Below are 16,799 nucleotides of genomic sequence, written 5' to 3' on the forward strand. Positions count from 1 at the left end.
ATTCATATCAAAGGTTCTGAACATAGGTAGAGTTCATTAGATTTTATCAGGAAGGATCAACAAATATTATTAAATTGTTTGACAACAAGAGTCTGACATTGCAACCATTAGCCCATATAATAGTGCCATTTGGAACTTACAAATAAAGACAAAATCTTTGTGCCTTAACCATAGTTAATGGAGGTGCCACTTAATTCTAGTCAAGCAAAATGCGACATTATACCTACGAGGTCAATATCACACAAGTATTGCTCTCAACATAAGTTCAATGACAATAACTTTGACCTTATAATATGAGCATTATATAAAAAAATTGTCATCATTCAATATTAAATAAATAATTATTCACTTGTTATCATTCTCTTCAATGTCAATTATATATATAACTTTTCTCTATAAAAAAATGTTTAATTATGTTAAAAAATTAAACCAAAATTCAATTTTTATTATTGTTTAGAGTACATACAACACATTATGACATTAAAATATTTTATTAAACTAAATACGGAATGTTAACTATACATTTTGTTATTACTAACAACTTTCATTGCACATTATCTTTAATATTCTTTATACAAGCTTGTTATACTAACAACTTTCATTGCACGTTATCTTTAATATTCTTTATACAAGCTTGTTATACTAACAACTTTCATTGCCCATTATCTTTAATATTCTTTATTATTACTAACAACAAAACAAAAGAGAAACACTAACTATAGGAGTTTGTTATTATTAATAACTTTCATTACACATTATCTTTAATGTTCTTTATTATTACTAACAACTTTCGTTGCACATGGTGTAACTCATATCCCTGTATCAACCATGTCCTCCATCAAAACAAACATATCTGTATATGTACTAAGTTGGTGCCACAATGTCCTCCATCGAAACAAACTTACAACCAGCAAATAATTTGATTACTTCACAGAGCTTGATATTAATTTCTTGTAAATTATCAAAGATTCTTCTCAAGAAGATCACTCGTTGTGAGCTTGGAGCGAAGGCCCCAATTCACAGATTACCCAAACTTGGCAAGAGCACTAATGGGATTGTCATGAGAAGATTAACCTTGAATGAAAGAAACTGTCGACATCATTTGAAAGTACTTCAGATTTGTGAGCTTGGAGCGAAGGCCCCAATTCACAGATTACCCAAACTTGGCAAGAGCACTAATGGGATTGTCATGAGAAGATTAACCTTGAATGAAAGAAACTGTCGACATCATTTGAAAGTACTTCAGCTTTTATTGGGTTAGGGCAAAATAAGTGCAAAGGTGCAACTCACGAACAGTAGATTGTCTGCAGAAAACGCTGAAAATGCTGAGAGAAACGCTATTCAGAGGGTTACCTCGCTCAAACCCCAGACATACAGGGTTTGCTTGTTCATATAACATTACTTTGGAGCAAAAGCGTTCACATTCGTCTTCTGATACGGGTAAGTGCAAGTTCCAGTGGTTCTATCTGCAGTTTTAATTTTTTTTTTTTTTTTTTTTTTTCATTTTTTCCGAATTTCAGCTTGGAAGTTTTTCGTTGTTCAATATTTTTCCGGTCAATCTGCATTTTTTTCTTTTGAGCTTTTCTATATGTTTTTTTTTCCTCGAAATATATGGAATTTCCTTCTCATATTTTTACCATTTTAAATTGGCCATCTGATCCCAGTTTTTATTTACATTCGAAATTTTCTGCATACCTTTTTCGCAGCTGTATTCACGGGCTTGAATATGAGAGTGGTGTTTATTTGGTGTCATTTGAACCCAATAGATGATGCACAATTATTTCATAGTTAGTTTTTGGATAAAGTGCGTGTAACGGACATCATGTAAATTTTGGTTTCTTCTGTATATCGGGGGGTAAATTTAGTTTCTGATTCATTGGGTAAATCCCTTAGTTTCAACCTAATCTGAATGATTTTGGGTTAGATTTGTAATATTTATCTGGTTGCAGAATTCCTAAGTCATAGTGGACTTTTTAATACCAAATTGACATTCTTTTATAGCTGGTTTTAAATTCGGTTGTTATTTTCTTGCATGCATTCTCAGCTTCCACACAATTTTCGGCGGTTGTGTTGAGGGATCTTGTTCACGGAGAAACACAATTTCGGAGACAGACTGCCTTTGACAGTCCTAGTTCAATCGTTGCTTTGTTTGTATATGGAAAAAATGCCTATTTCTCAAATGGGACAGCTGCAAAATCAAAATTTGCATTATCCGATGTCGTCTTGCCGCATACATTGCCTCATAGGCAGTCCTTAGAAGATGGGAGGTTTGTTAGTACTGCAAGCACATCCCAAGCAGATTTTGATCTTGCAGAACGCCAGGTTGAAGATAAAGAGGAAAATGAAGGCGGCAAAAATGGCGAAGAGCAAAGGATGGATTCAGATTTAGCTGATTCAGATCTTGATGAACTTGACAATAATTCAACTTCTGATTGCCTAGAAGCAAATGATGATCTTGTCATTCAGAGACTTTTAAAGGCTAATCCCACGTGTGAGGAGCGTGTAGAAGCCCTAAAACAATGCAATATAACGATTTCTACAGATTTGGTGCTGCGGGTACTTTCTAGACACAAAAATGATATGAATACTGCTATGTGTTTCTTTGTGTGGGCCTCTCAGCAACCTGGCTACAGCCATGGGACAGAGACTTACAATGCAATGCTAAATATTTTAGGCAGGATGAAACAGTTTAAGACAATGTGGCAGCTGGTAGAGGAAATGCACAATGGTGGAAATGGTCCATCTTTGGTGATAGATGAAACCTTCAGCATACTGATAAGAAGATATGCTGCTGCTCACATGGTGGAAAGAGCAAATGAGACATTTTACAAGCGAGAAGAATTTGGTCTGAAGCTCAATACACCCGCTTTCCAAATTCTTCTTGGTGCTTTATGTAGATATAAGCATGTCCAAGAAGCGGAGGCATTGCTTAACCTGAGAGAGAAGGAATTTCCTCCGGATATGAAAAGCCGAAACATCATTCTCAGTGGATGGTGTGCCTTGGGAAATCTACGTGAGGCAAAAAGGTTCTGGAATGAGTTGATAAAGAAGGGGCATAAGCCAAATTTGATAACTTATGGTATCTTTATAAATGGTTTAACAAAGTTGGGAGGATTGCATGAAGCTCTTAACTTGTTCGAGGCAATGTGGAACAAAGGATGCACTCCAGATGTTTTAATCTGCAACAATATAATAGACGCTCTTTGCTCCAAAAAGTCCATTTCTGAAGCTCTGGTTATCTTTGCTGAAATGAATGATCATGGTTGCCTTCCTGACGTTGCAACATACAACTCACTGATCAAACACCTCTGTAACAATAGGAGGATAGATGAAGCCTATAAGCTTTTCTATGAAATGGAAAGGAAAGGCTGTGCCCCTAATTCTCGAACATATCATTATTTCCTCAATGGTGCCAAGGAACCGAAGGAGGCTCTCAAGGTCTTTCAGAGAATGATGAAAAGTGGCTGCATGCCCACTAGCGACACATATAATTTAATGTTGAAAATGTTAATTGTTTGGAATGATATGGACACGGTATTTAGATTATGGAATGATATGGAGAGAAAGGGCATGGGTCCAGATTGGAGATCTTACACTGTAATGATCCATGGGCTTTATGAAAATGGAAGGTTTGACGAGGCATATAATTATTATAATGAGATGGCTGTAAAAGGGTTATTACTTGAACCCAGGACCAAAATACTTGTTAAGGCTATGGAAATCAAAGCAAAGGAAAGAGAAAGAAAAACTGGGGTTTGTGATACTAAGAAAAAGAAGAAGAGGAAACTAGACAAATCTAGTAGCAGAGTTAAAACAAAGATAGCTTAGTCACTTGAAGTGGAATCAAGTTTTGACAACAGCAAGGAATCGAACTATTAATGATATTTCAAATTTTTTGACTGTTGAGCCTTGTCTGGAGGACAGAACTTAAGGACATGAAATGATTGAGGCTCACAAGGAATTGAAATCCTTGAAATGGCGAACAATAAGAGTGGCATAACTATGGTGACTTTTTAGTCAGGATTGTTCCAACTTCACATTGACTTCAACTGCGTTGAAAAGCTAACTATTTTATGATCAATTAAGATTATAGTCAAAGCCTAGCCTTGGGAAGCTTTGTGAGATGTTTGTGACAGGAAACCTGCTATATGATGGACAGGTCTATCCCAACTGATGCAAATAATCTTTTGGGACTTAGGATCTCTATTTAATATTTATCCTTCTTTAAGGAGGAGTTTCTTCCAACTTATTAGCTGGATGGTGCCCTCAATTAGGATGCCATTGATCTTGAAGTCATTTGATCAAAATTCAGGTATGCTATAAAACGCGATAAGTAAGAATGCATGGAGTTCAGGCCCTGTCAGTTAGAAACAATGTTAAACATAATCAAAGTTACTTGGAGATTTCAAAGTCTCAAATATGCTAAATTTATTGGGGTTTCAAATGTATGGTTTATATTGTACATCCTTTGTCAACCTACAATTTAAAAAAAGGGTGTGAGTCCAGCAATTTGCTTGATGTTGGAGATATATATGTCCACAAAATACAACACTTCTAATGAGGAATTTATAGGCCCAGACATGGGTTAATGGTGGGATGTAATAGCTGGCATAGGCGTGTGCCATCACACCATCAGGTAGCATGATGGTGTTTTCAGCAGCTCGGTTTTGGGAATCATGCTGCTCATGACAGAGTTACATTCAGTGAGCCTGAATATCATTTATGAAGATTCCTCAGTATAAGCTCGAGGAAACAATGAAATCTGTTTAAAGAAACAATGAAATCCATTGCTTAGATCCATGAGTACCATAATATGGAATCCATACATCTTAGCGTTGATCTCTTCAGCTTAGGGTTGGCAGCATTGGCTCTGCAGAAAAATGAAAATCAAGGGTTTCTATTTCTACATCTTTTGGCATTTTTTGTTTTGTTTAATTAAATCTGGTCTTGTGAGATAATTGCTGAAAACCTTGGATTTTAAGAATAACTTGATGCATGGTTTTGTTAAGAAAATCTCAATATAGTTTGGCACGTCAGTGTTTCAAATGAAATATTTTTAAGCACTTGCCTTGAGTATTATCGAGTTGTAAATTTGAGTAATATTTTCTTTATTACAGATAGTAACCTTGTACTATTAATAATTCTTCCTAAATTTTCATGCTCAAGCTAATTCTGCTGATATCCAGCTTTGTTTGTCGTTGAAGTCCTCAAGTCTCAGTAACTGTAAGCATTGTTGATACGTTGATCCCCATTGTACTTTGCATTATTGCCATGATTACCATATTTGGTTCAGGTGAATCCGCTGATATTTACTTGTGCCATTGTTTTTGAGGTTTTCAAGTCAATTGTGAGCCTCTAATATAAAGTTTAAACCTTCTCAAACTTTCCTATGTTCTGTTACCGAGCTTCAAAAATCTTAGTAATATCTTGGTAGTTTGATGATATCTGTTTTATATTAGTTATGTTGAGACAAAAATTACTGATTTTGTAAGATTTGAGATTTATATATTGCTTTCACCAACCCCTGTATTTTTTTCCAGGAAAAACCTTGTGGGGAAACCCAAGGGATGGTTCCCCAAAAATTGTTTTACAGCATCCATAGTGAACTTGATGGTGTAGACTAGTGCACCTAACCAAAGGGGGAATTGAATTGGGCACCTGCTGGTATGGAACTAGCCAAATGCTGAACAACATTGGCGACAACTGCTTGAGCTAACCCCTTGGGCTACCAAGTCCTGTATTGTTTGTTAAGAATCAATATTCTTATTTAAAAAAAAATGGAAACCTATCTTTTTATGGACAGGAAACCAGAAATAAGCTTGATCCACCTTCACACACTTATGAAGCCTTATCCAACATAGACCATGCCCATGAAATGTATGAAGTGTTATCAAAATTATTCACCATCAAAAACATTGGTCAAGTACCAAGTCTGAAGAATGAATTAAGGACCACAAAAATGACAATAGATGACACTGTGGCTTCTTTCTTTGTAAGGATAGCTAGAATTAGAGATGACCTTTTAGCCATTGATGAGATTGTATCAGAAAAAGAGCTAGTGATTACTACATTATTGGGATTGCCACCTACATGGAGGTCTTTTGCTTCATGACTCAACAGCTGGAAAGAAACTCGATCATATGAACAATTATGGAATGCTCTCAGCCAAGAAGAGAATCAGAGATGAGAATCTCATTAGTATCCAACAATGAAGAAGAGAAAGTTTCAAATGCATACTCCGCTTCTCACAAGAAAGGAAACTTCAAGAAGTCAAAAGGGCCAAGAAGGAAGGTAGATATGTCCAAAATAGAATGCTACCAATGTCATAAAATGGGTCACTATAGAAGTGACTGTCCTGACAATCTGAAGAATAAGAAAAGGAACAGGGACCAAGCTAATGTTGCTGAAGAAGGATCTCCAAAGAAGAATAAAGCTGAAGAACTAGATGTAAGGGATTTACACTACTAAGTCCTTTGATCTAAACTTTAGCTATTTCATTTTTTGATTTCTAGTATTTGTAGGTTTAACATATTTTGGAAAAATATTTTTGAATTGTTTTTATAAAGTTATAGGTATCCCTCAAGCTTGGAGGGAGCCCTCACCAACTTCCAAAGATAAGTATCTTATTACCTTTTCATTTTTAGTTTTCCTTACTTATCTAAGTTTGTTTGCATTAAATATTAATCACATTTCTATTCATATTTTCCTTGTTTAGGAAAAACTTGCTGAAGACTCAAGGATTATGGAAGAAGGCCTCACAAAGACAAAGCATTGGAGTTACAAGGTTTGTTAAGAAACAAAAGGTATGCCTTAGACTATAAGTTTTTGCTCTCTTCATGATATTCATTCTTGATAAACTATTCTACATTACTAACATTATTGTGTCTAGCTCTCTTGAATCATAAAGATTCTTGATTGGGTGATTCATCATTAGATAAATCTACCCTCCTCGTATCTTTGATTATTCTTGTGGAACCCTAGAAAGGTTCTTTGTAAAAACCCTAACTTAAGGGTATATTGATAATAATGTGTGAAACCCTAGCCTATTTAGGGTTATTGGTGAAGTCTAAAGAAAATGTTTGATGCTTTGATAATGTCATGTTTGGGATTTTGATATGGTTATGAAAACCCTAACTTGTTAGGGTTGCATGGTGATGTCTGAAGTCTCAAATCTTTGAAGTATTAGGGTTTCTGTGTTATGTATTTAATCCCTAGATCATTAGGGTTTGGTAGGATGTATAAGCAAAAGCCTTATAACGTCCCGGAAATGAAATCCTAGGTATATGTGTGTTTGTTCGATTGAAGCCCTAGTATGATCAAGTTCGTTATATGTCTAACTTTAATATATTGATATTTGTGTCTTTGGGTTTGACTAACACATGTTATGATATGCTTGTGCATGATGATGGAATCCTAGATATATGTGTTGACCTAATTGTTGATGGTCATAAGTCCTAGGGTTTGGAACTAAGCCTTAGTCGAAGTATTCTATAGGATGATAGTGTTTGTGAATTCTAGGGTTTTGTAACTAAACCTTAGTAGAAGTTCAATTCTCTAATATGTGATGACAAGTGTGATAATCTGAGATTTATGAAAGATTGTTGAAATCTGAATTTGAGCTATGATTGGTTTTGATTGTTGGAGCTTAATGGCTCATGTATGAAATCTAGGATCTTGCACTAAATCCTAGTGGAAGTCTAACATATGAGTTCTAAAGTTGTTAGATGCATTGTAGAACTATATTTGTTTGAATTGCTTCTAGGGTTTGCAATATTTTGTAGTAGGGTATGTCATACCTCTAGAAGAAATATTGAAGCCTTAGATATAATGAAGGTTGTTATCTTGATTAAGGTACTCAAAGTCTTGATGATGAAATCTAGGGTTTATGACAAAACCCTGGCATATAGTTGAAGTATAAATGTATGTGTTTCTTGTTGTTTGTAAACCTAACTAAGTTTAGGTATTTGATGTCTAATGTTGAATGCTTCCATTATTATATGATTATGATATGGTTAACTTCATGCTTCTATATATTTGGTTGTACTTGCTATCTAAGTTGTGCAGGTACATAATCTTCAAGATGGTGAAGATGTTCATAAATAAAGTTGATATGATAAGCATGATGAAGAAAGTTATATGAATGATAATGGTCATGATAACTCTGATGAAAAGGATGGAAGCCATGAAAGTTTCTCCAATGTCATAAAAAGGAGTTGATCTCCCTAAGTTAAGAGGGAGTATGGATAAAAAAAATCTCCCTAGTTAAGAGGGAGGGCATATCATAGTCATGATAAACATTTTGAAAGAAGAAATTGGAGAATACATTTTGAGGAGCTGCTAAGATAAGGAAAGTAGGATCTGATTATAATATGTTGCTACATATGAAGTAGGAAAGGAAGATGTATAATTAAGGAATCTTCTGTCAAGATTTGTTTGAAAGTCCTACTGTGATAAATTGAGAAGCAACATCAAGATGTCTGAAATACCCCAGAGGTTTGTGTTTACTCATGTACATTTGAAAGTTTGTTATTGATTGGGGTTGTGTATGTATAGGTAAATCTCTCAATAGGTTTGATAGCATGCTGGTTACAAGAGAGAGATTTGTTACCGATCTGTTTGATTGGGGAGGATTTACTACCGATTGGAATAATTGGGAGTGTTGAGGCTTTGTGTGTAAGACACATTGCCTGGGAAGACATTTGGCCGACACTTTGTGTTGATGTCTATATCCTGAAGTAGGGAAGGTAGTGTTGGTCATAGAGCTCTGACCTCGGATACACACCCAGAACCTTGGATTGATGGTTAGCAAGTAAGCCTGATGGTACCTAGAGAGGCTGAAAGCTTTAGTCCATCTTAGTCCCACTCAGATAGATTTCCCTGGTCAGGAATCTAGTCTGTGGCACCGTGAGTGCCTAAACTGTTGGAAGACCTTGGATAGATTGCCTTGGTTAGGAATCTAGTCCATGGCATTGCGGTGCCTAAACTCTTCATAGTTCATATGTTTTGAGATCTTCCTTGTACTTGTTATTATGAATACCTCCCTAGTTAAGAGGGAGTGTTGAAAAAAAAATGTAACTAGGTTCACAATGAAATATATTTATCAAAAGAATGAAGAATAAATTATTATTATTATTATTATTATGACTTATTAAAGCATGGGTTTCATGCTTGGGTCATCATGTTTTAGGTCAAAGTCCCCATTGAGGACTTCTAGGATTTATTCTGAGTCATTAGAGTCATTGTCTATTTAAAGAGACCCTTCTTGGGCTTTTGAATCATGTAAAAAGAATTAATGTCAAGTCAAATATGCTATTTGTCCCCTCCACACCAAGTCGGCCTTTAGGAGATCAAGTCGGCTTCAAGAAGGGTAATTCGACCTCACTAGAAGGCTATATATACAGTGCAGTGCAATTCATTTGAGACACACAAGTTCGACTTACAAGCCAAGGCAGCTAAAAAGTGTGAAGTTGGAAAAGAGCTGGAAAAAGGGTACGAAATTTGGAAGGAAGGAAGAAGACATCAAAATCGAAGTTTTGGGTCATCTTTCTCTCACCCAAGTGAAGTATCTAGCAAGATCAAAGTCTTTATTGCCAGTTGCTGTCAATTGCTAGGTCGAAGCTGCTGCTACAAGTTGTTGCTACCAGGTCGAGGTTGCTGTTGAAGGGCTATCATCTGGAAGAGGGAAGAGAGGGCTGACTTAGTGTGGAGGAAGTCTTTGTCTAGGTTTATAGTCTTGGATTATCTCGTAAAACTATTGAAGGAAGAATTGTTGACTGGGTTTTCCCCTGGCGGTCCGCCTAAATCTGGTGTCTTTGTGCTACTGTTTTGGTAATTGCTTGATGAGCTAAAAGATAAGAGAAGAACATAAAGATAAAAGAATCACAAGTAATTATCTGTATAAGAAAGTCTTTCTCCCTTTCTGATTTTCTAACAGATCAGACATTGGTGACTTTATTCATTCTCATTCTCTCTCTCTCTTTGTACTCTGATGAACAATTGAAGAAATCTATTAAAAGAAGAATCATTTGGGTTTTCCCCTTGTGACTTTTGCCCTGGTCATTGGACCTAATTCTCAGTGTCTCATATTTGTGCTTGGCTGTCTTCATATGATCCTTAAGTTTATGTCCTATTCACAATTGTTGATCTGAAAAGTTGTGAAGAAGAAATCTGCATTCTAAGTAATTGTAACAACAAAGTACATTCAGTTTTTTGCAAAATACATTCAGTTTTCTGCAAACTGCATTCAACTTTCTGCAGAGTACATTCAGTTTCTTGCTAAGTACGTTCAATTCCATTCAATTTTCTGTAAGTACATTCAGTTTTTTGCATAGAACTTTCAAGTTTCTGCAAATAATTTTGAAATTTCTGCATAGAACTTTCAGATTTTAACAAGCTCGATCCTTGGACACTTTGAATTAAATGAATGGATATAGGAATACTTAATGATATCAAGATCAATACAAAATCTAGAAAAATCCATTGCTGTTCACAAAAGATAAGTATTCCATTTCTTTTCTTTCATTACATTGTTGTTGACTTCCTCAGTATATCTCGTTTTGTTATCACTTGATTATAACCTTTACTTTTATGATCTCTCCGAAAGAGGATTGCATGTATATTTCGAAGACTATTCGTCAAAAATGAAGTCAAGAAGTTGAAGCTAGACTCAGAGGGAGCCTAGAAGGGGGATTTGAATCTTGAAAGAATTTTTGAAGAAGCAACCTTGATTCAAAGAGAGCTTCGTACTAAAACTTTGAAAATCAAAGCACCTTCCTATCTTGAAAAGTAAGTAAAAACAAAAGAGGTACAATAATTTAATTCGTTATCATTGCTTATGAAGTATGTTGGGATCTTTATAATTTCCTTATATCCAAAAGACTATGAAAATGTTAAGGTATGAAGATGGCATATTTTACATGATAGGAATCTAGGGTTCTTCATTTTTGAAGATTTTTTTTGGTATCTAAGGTTAGAAAATCCTTGTCAAAACTTGAATTAGAAAACCCTAAAATAAATAAAATCTGAATCCCTAACTATTTGTTCCCTGTTATAAAACCTTATCTCTTGATTTCTTAAGGTTTATAGATAGAATCTAGGGTATATATGGTCAAACCCTAGCAAGGGTTGAATTGAGTAAACCCTAGGGCTTAAAAGTCAAAATCCGTAGGATTGATGTTTCAGCAGAAAATAAAACACCTATTTAGGGTTACGTCATGGAATATCTAGGGTTTGTAACTAAAACCCAAGTAGTATCCTTTGAAAACCCTATATTGACAAAATTAACATCATGCTCTTGTACAAATATATTTTGGCTTGGTTGTACTTGTTGATAAAAATTGCAGGTGCATGATTGTATGAAAAAGATGTAAAGACAAAAGTAAATCTCGTGCTTAAGAAAGGCTCCATGATGGGCATGATGGAAAGAGGGAGATGTAGGAATACTGTTGATATAAATATTGGAAAGAGGGAACTATTATGATGATATTGAAGACTCCACATTGATGATTGATGATGAAGCTGTACCTCATTGTTATTTGAAGCTAGAATGTGCAAAGAAAATAATGACCTCAAAAAGAGGTTTGATGAGTTGATGTACCTTAGGCTGAATAGCCCGCATGATGGTACTTAGGGTTGGTACCTTGGCAGGTAGTCTAGATGGTACCTAGATACCTGTTGGTGTCTTGGCAGGTAGCCTAGATGACACTTGGATTCTTGTTGAGTTGATGTCTTGGCAAGCAACCTAGATGACATCTGGATCCTTGTTGAGTTGGTATCTTGGTAGGTAGCCTAGATGATACCGGGAACCCTGTTAGGGTTGGTGTTTTGGTAGGTAGCCTAGATGACACCTGGTGTCTTGTTAGATAGCCTAGATGACACCTGTATTGTTAAAATTGGCAACTAGGGCCAAACTCCATGTGGGTCTACTTATTCATGACAACTGATATTTTTCTTGGATTCCTCTCGTCGAGAGGTGTAGGATTGATCTAAAGATCATCCGATTCCGACATGTATTCATGGAGATATGAATTTATTTGTGTTATGGGACAATTCGTCAAGGTAGGCCAGCAACCAAATTGCCCCCACTTGTGCTCAACGTTTTAGTATAAAAAGAGGTGGCTTGCTAGTCATTTGGACACACACTCTTCTTGTGATCTCTTCCTCTCCACTTGTCTTTGGGTTTTGGTGGAAGGAGGAGTCACTAAGAGAATACGCTGCTCTAGAGGGTTTGCCCTAACTCTAGACACTAAGAAAGTCTATACGCTGCCCTAAGAGGAGTTACCCTAGCCCTACTTATAGTCAAAAGGAGAAGGCATCTACGTTGTCTTATATGCAGTCAAGATGAGGGTCTCCTAGCAGCAAGGAGGGAGTTTCTACATGCCACTCAACGCTGTCCAAAAGAAGTCTAAACACTGTCCTAATACACAACAAAGGAAGCTACTTTAACGCAGGCAAGGAGGCACCTTTATCTAAGCCCTAAAGGAGATCTAACTACAACTATACCTCAGCCCTAATACACTGTCCTAGGCCGCATTCATTAAGGGTTTGAATGCAGCAAGGGGAGGCCTTTTAGCAAGCCCTAACCGCAGTGCTAACAAGTGTTTTATGCTGCTGTTCTAAAGCCCTTATCACAGGTCCAGCAATGATACTAATCTGTTGTCCTAAGAAGACTAGCCGCAGGTCTAAAAGGGAGTGTTAGACTCAGTTTAGCAGCCCTATACACAGCTGCAAGGAGGCCTAGAAGAGGCCCTAATCTCAGTCTTACTGAAGCCCTAATTCGCTGTGCAAAGAAGCCTAGCAGCAGTAGTTAAAGACTGTTGTTCTAAGGCATGAATTAGGTATGTTTGAGAGCAGCTGTCTCGACATTAGAGGACTGAAGGAGAAGCTGTTCGTTTGACCTGTTGAAGGAGTCTGCTACTATGGCCTAGTTGCTCTGCTAGGCTGCAAGCCATAGCAAGCAGCTAACGCTGGTAATTGGATATAGTGTTGTAGTGCAGTATGGTGCATGGAGCAACATGGTGCAGTAGTACAGCACAATGTATAGTAGCATCATAATGATGATGAAGAGCAGCATGTTGAGTACAACATGATGAGGTACAACTCATTGATGGTGCATCATGGTGCAGCACAGTGATGATGGACATGGTGTGATGGTGCAGCGTGCTGCAACACAGTGATGATGGACATGGTATGATGGTGCAACATGGTGACAATGATTGCAACACACTATTGGATGTAGTATGGTTAATGTAATACACTGTTGGATGCAGTATGGTTAATGCAGCACACTGTTGGGTGCAACATAGTGATCATGAATGGTGCAACATGGTGTAATGAAGTGCAGCACAGTGATGGGTGCAGCATGGTGATGGAATCACCTGTGTTCAGATCAACTACCTCATGTGTTATCTTCTTAGTGAAAGATCTCTACTCTTATTTTGCCAAGTCAAAATGTTGACTTCTGATGTATATGTACTATCTCTCTCTTTGCTGAACTATTGAAGAACATAAGAAGAATTAAACAAGGGTTTCCCCACATTGGGGTTTTTCCTTGGCTGGCGCCACATCTTGTGTCCTCCTGTCTTGGCTTGTTTTCTGCGATTTATATTATGTTCTATTTGCATTTTACTATCTTGCTAAATGTGATTGCTAATCTGGAATTGATATTGAGCTAATATGGAAAATTGAAGTAAATTTGCTCTCAGCATAGAACATACCTAAAATTAACATGGTATCAGAGGTGAGGTGAAGACAAAGCCCAAGCAAGAGTGAAAGAGCAATCATCGAAGACAGTTGGAAAGGACAAAAAGGCTCAATGGGTTCCTCATCCCTCTTCAAATTCACCAAGGGTGAAGTCGAAGCAAAGAAGATTATCAAAGTGGCGCAACGGAAGCATCTGGTGGCCTACCTAAAGGTCACTTCAATGGGAAGTCTGGATCTAAGAGTAGAAGGAAAGGTAGATGCCTTGCGTGCAATAAATTTGGCCATTATGCGAAGGAGTGTCCGAATAGAAGGGACACATCACTTGATGATGATAACAATCATTCCAGGGGCATCTTCAATGATTGAAGGAATGACAGGTACAATGGCAAAGGAAAAAGGAATGTAGGTCATCAAGGAAATGGTCAACTCTTCAAGGAAAGCAAGGAACTCCAGGTATGAAGAATCAAATGTTGTTTCTGATAAGCTAAAGGATCCACTACTTCTCCTCTAGACTCTTTGGGAATCTGGCTTATTGATAGTAGTGCTTCAAGGCACTTCATCGGATAGAAGGAAGCTCTCTCTAATTTGATAGAGAAGGAAACAATCGTGGAGATTATACTTGGAGTCAATGCCACCTATCCCAGAAAGGGTCTAGGGAATGCTACCCCTCAATTGAATGAGGGTAACACGATTTATTTACAAAAAGTTATTTATGTACCTGATCTCAAGAGGAACCTGGTGTCCATTTCGGCAATGGAAGTCAAAGGTTTCAAGGTGGCATTCATCGATGGAAAGGTACGTGTTTGAAAATGAAATTTTCAAAGATGCTTTTACTCATGGGTTCAGAGTTGGCAATTTGTATTAAGTTGCAGGAAGTCCATTGGGGACCATGTCGTGTGACACATCTCTACCGGAAGTTTGCCCATCTTCATTATAAGGCCTTACCCAATGTGAGTTAGATGGTGAAAGGATGCTTGAATTCAAGAAGAGCATGGAGGTACATGTCCGAGATGTACTGAAGGAAAATCTTACAAGGGGACCATTCCCCTCATGTAGCAAGTCCACAGGTTTGGAACAACCTGAGGGGTTTGAGATTCATAATCAGGAATCTCATGTATGCAGGTTGAAGAAAGCTCTCTATGATTTAGAGCTAACACCTCGAGCTTGGTATGAGAGGATTGACAACTATCTGATGAAGCTGAGATTCACTAGGAGTGAAGCCGATCCAAACCATTGCTTTAAGGTTGTGGATGATAGACCTCTCATACTGGTACCTTATGAGGACGACCTCTTTCTGATAGGTGCAAACCCTCTCATTTGCAAAAGTAAGAGGGAGTTGGATTCCGGATTTGGAATGGTGAACTGCAAGCCTGTGACTACCTCGATGAAGCCTAACTTTAAGAAGTTATGCGGTAGTGATGCTGGACTTGATTTGGGAAATGCCTCTAAGTTTCATAAACTCATACTAGCATTGATGTTCTTGGTGAACTCCCATCCGGATATATGTTTTGCAGTTAGCATGTTGAGCTCATATATGGTTGAGCCTCATTGGATTGGTGCCAAGAATCATTTGAGATATCTTCAGGGCACAATCTCTCATGGATTGAGATACACTGCTGGAAATGTGAAGCTGCATGATTATTCTGATGCTGATTAGGTAGGCAGTGTGGAGGATCGCAAGAGCACTTCTGGGTGCTGGTTCTCTTTGGGTTCTGCTTTGATATCCTAGATGAGCAGGAAGTAGAAGTCGGTTGCTTTGAGCACCGCTGAGGCCGAATACATAGCTACGAGTATGACCTTGTGTGAAGCTGCTTGGTTGAGGAAGCTCTTCAGTGAGCTGTTTGGACACGTGCTGGATACCATTGTGATCTTTTGTGACAACCAGAGGGGGATTCGATTATTGAGGAATCTTGTGTTCTATGATCACTCCAAGCATATAGACATCAGGTACCACTTTATCAGGGATATGGTACAACGAGGAGCAAGAAGGCTCCATCGCATTGGGATTGATGTGCAAGTCATCAATATTCTGTCGAAGCCCCTGGGAAAGGTCAAATTCTTGACTTTTCGAGAATGACTAGGAGTCGTGGAGAGACTCTCTCTTAAGGGTCCTGTATGATATGGACATTGAGCTCTGGGAGCTCCGGGGGCTTGGGGGTACATCTTGGAGCGATGAGCAACCATAGGGTGAGTGGTTCAACCTTCCCCTAGTGGTCTGCTATGTAGGCAGGATGAGTGGTTCATCCTTCTCCTGCCGAGACACAGTCATAGGGTGAGTGGTTCAGCCTTCCCCTGGGATACCCCTGGCGACATGTAGGCAGGATGAGTGGTTCATCCTTCTCTTGCTGAGACATCCTACCCATGCAGTCTGGGACTCATGGGAAGTACCTCTCATTTGGCCAATGAGTAGGGAAATGAGGATAGGGACCATAGTAGTACCAATGGACGCATCGTGTTACTACCGTACTCCCTATGCTAGGATGATATTGATCTGGGATCAATTGGAACTGACTTTGGGTCAGTAAGAGTGATATAACTCACTCTCTTTTGGAACTGATTTCGGATCAGTAAGAGTGATATAACTCACTCTCTTTTGGAACTAATTTTGGATCAGTAAGAGTGGTATGATACACTCTCTTTATTTGGAACTGATTTCAGATCAGTAAGAGTGGTATGACACACTCTCTTTATTGGAACTGACTTCAGGTCAGTAAGAGTGGTATGAGACACTCTCATTTATATGGGACTGACTTCGGGTCAGTAGAGGATGGTATGATACATTCTCGATCACTTCTTCTTCTTCTTCATAGTTCAGTAGAATGGAGTAGAGCAGTGCAAGGCACTGATGGCAGAGATAGTACAGTCTGGCAGATGGATTAGCAGATGGAGTTCTCCCTAGTTGAGAGGGAGTGTTAAAATTGGCAACTAGGGCCAAACTCCATGTGGGTCTACTTATTCATGGCAGCTGATATTTTTCTTGGATTCCTCTCGTCAAGAGGTGTAGGATTGATCTAAAGATCATCCGATTCCGACATGTATTCATGGAGATATGAATTTATTTGTGTTATGGGACAATTTGTCAAGGTCGGCCAACAACC

The 16,799-nt window shown here is 37.9% G+C and overlaps 1 protein-coding gene across 1 annotated transcript; it reads left to right on the top strand.

Moving 5' to 3' along the window:
• The first annotated feature begins 920 nt into the window (after nucleotides 1-920).
• LOC149153111 (pentatricopeptide repeat-containing protein At5g15010, mitochondrial-like) lies at nucleotides 921-4,462 on the top strand. The gene is made up of 2 exons (XM_089440644.1): nucleotides 921-1,440; nucleotides 2,045-4,462. Exons 1-2 carry the CDS (start codon nucleotides 1,323-1,325, stop codon nucleotides 3,826-3,828), a joined length of 1,902 nt encoding a protein of 633 aa, XP_089296770.1. The 5' UTR covers nucleotides 921-1,322; the 3' UTR covers nucleotides 3,829-4,462.
• Nucleotides 4,463-16,799: the final 12,337 nt, after the last annotated feature.

The sequence above is a fragment of the Pinus tabuliformis genome, chromosome 9 (assembly GCF_031772625.1).
Source record: "Pinus tabuliformis cultivar Carrire ecotype Pingquan chromosome 9, CPIR1, whole genome shotgun sequence".
In the NCBI taxonomy this organism is placed as follows: domain Eukaryota; kingdom Viridiplantae; phylum Streptophyta; class Pinopsida; order Pinales; family Pinaceae; genus Pinus; species Pinus tabuliformis.

Coding starts and splice junctions, on each gene's coding strand:
- LOC149153111 (XM_089440644.1), top strand. CDS start 1,323: ATGCTGAGAGAAACGCTATTCAGAGGGTTACCTCGCTCAAACCCCAGA. Junction 1,441..2,044: donor ACATTCGTCTTCTGATACGG/GTAAGTGCAAGT, acceptor ATGCATTCTCAG/CTTCCACACAATTTTCGGCG.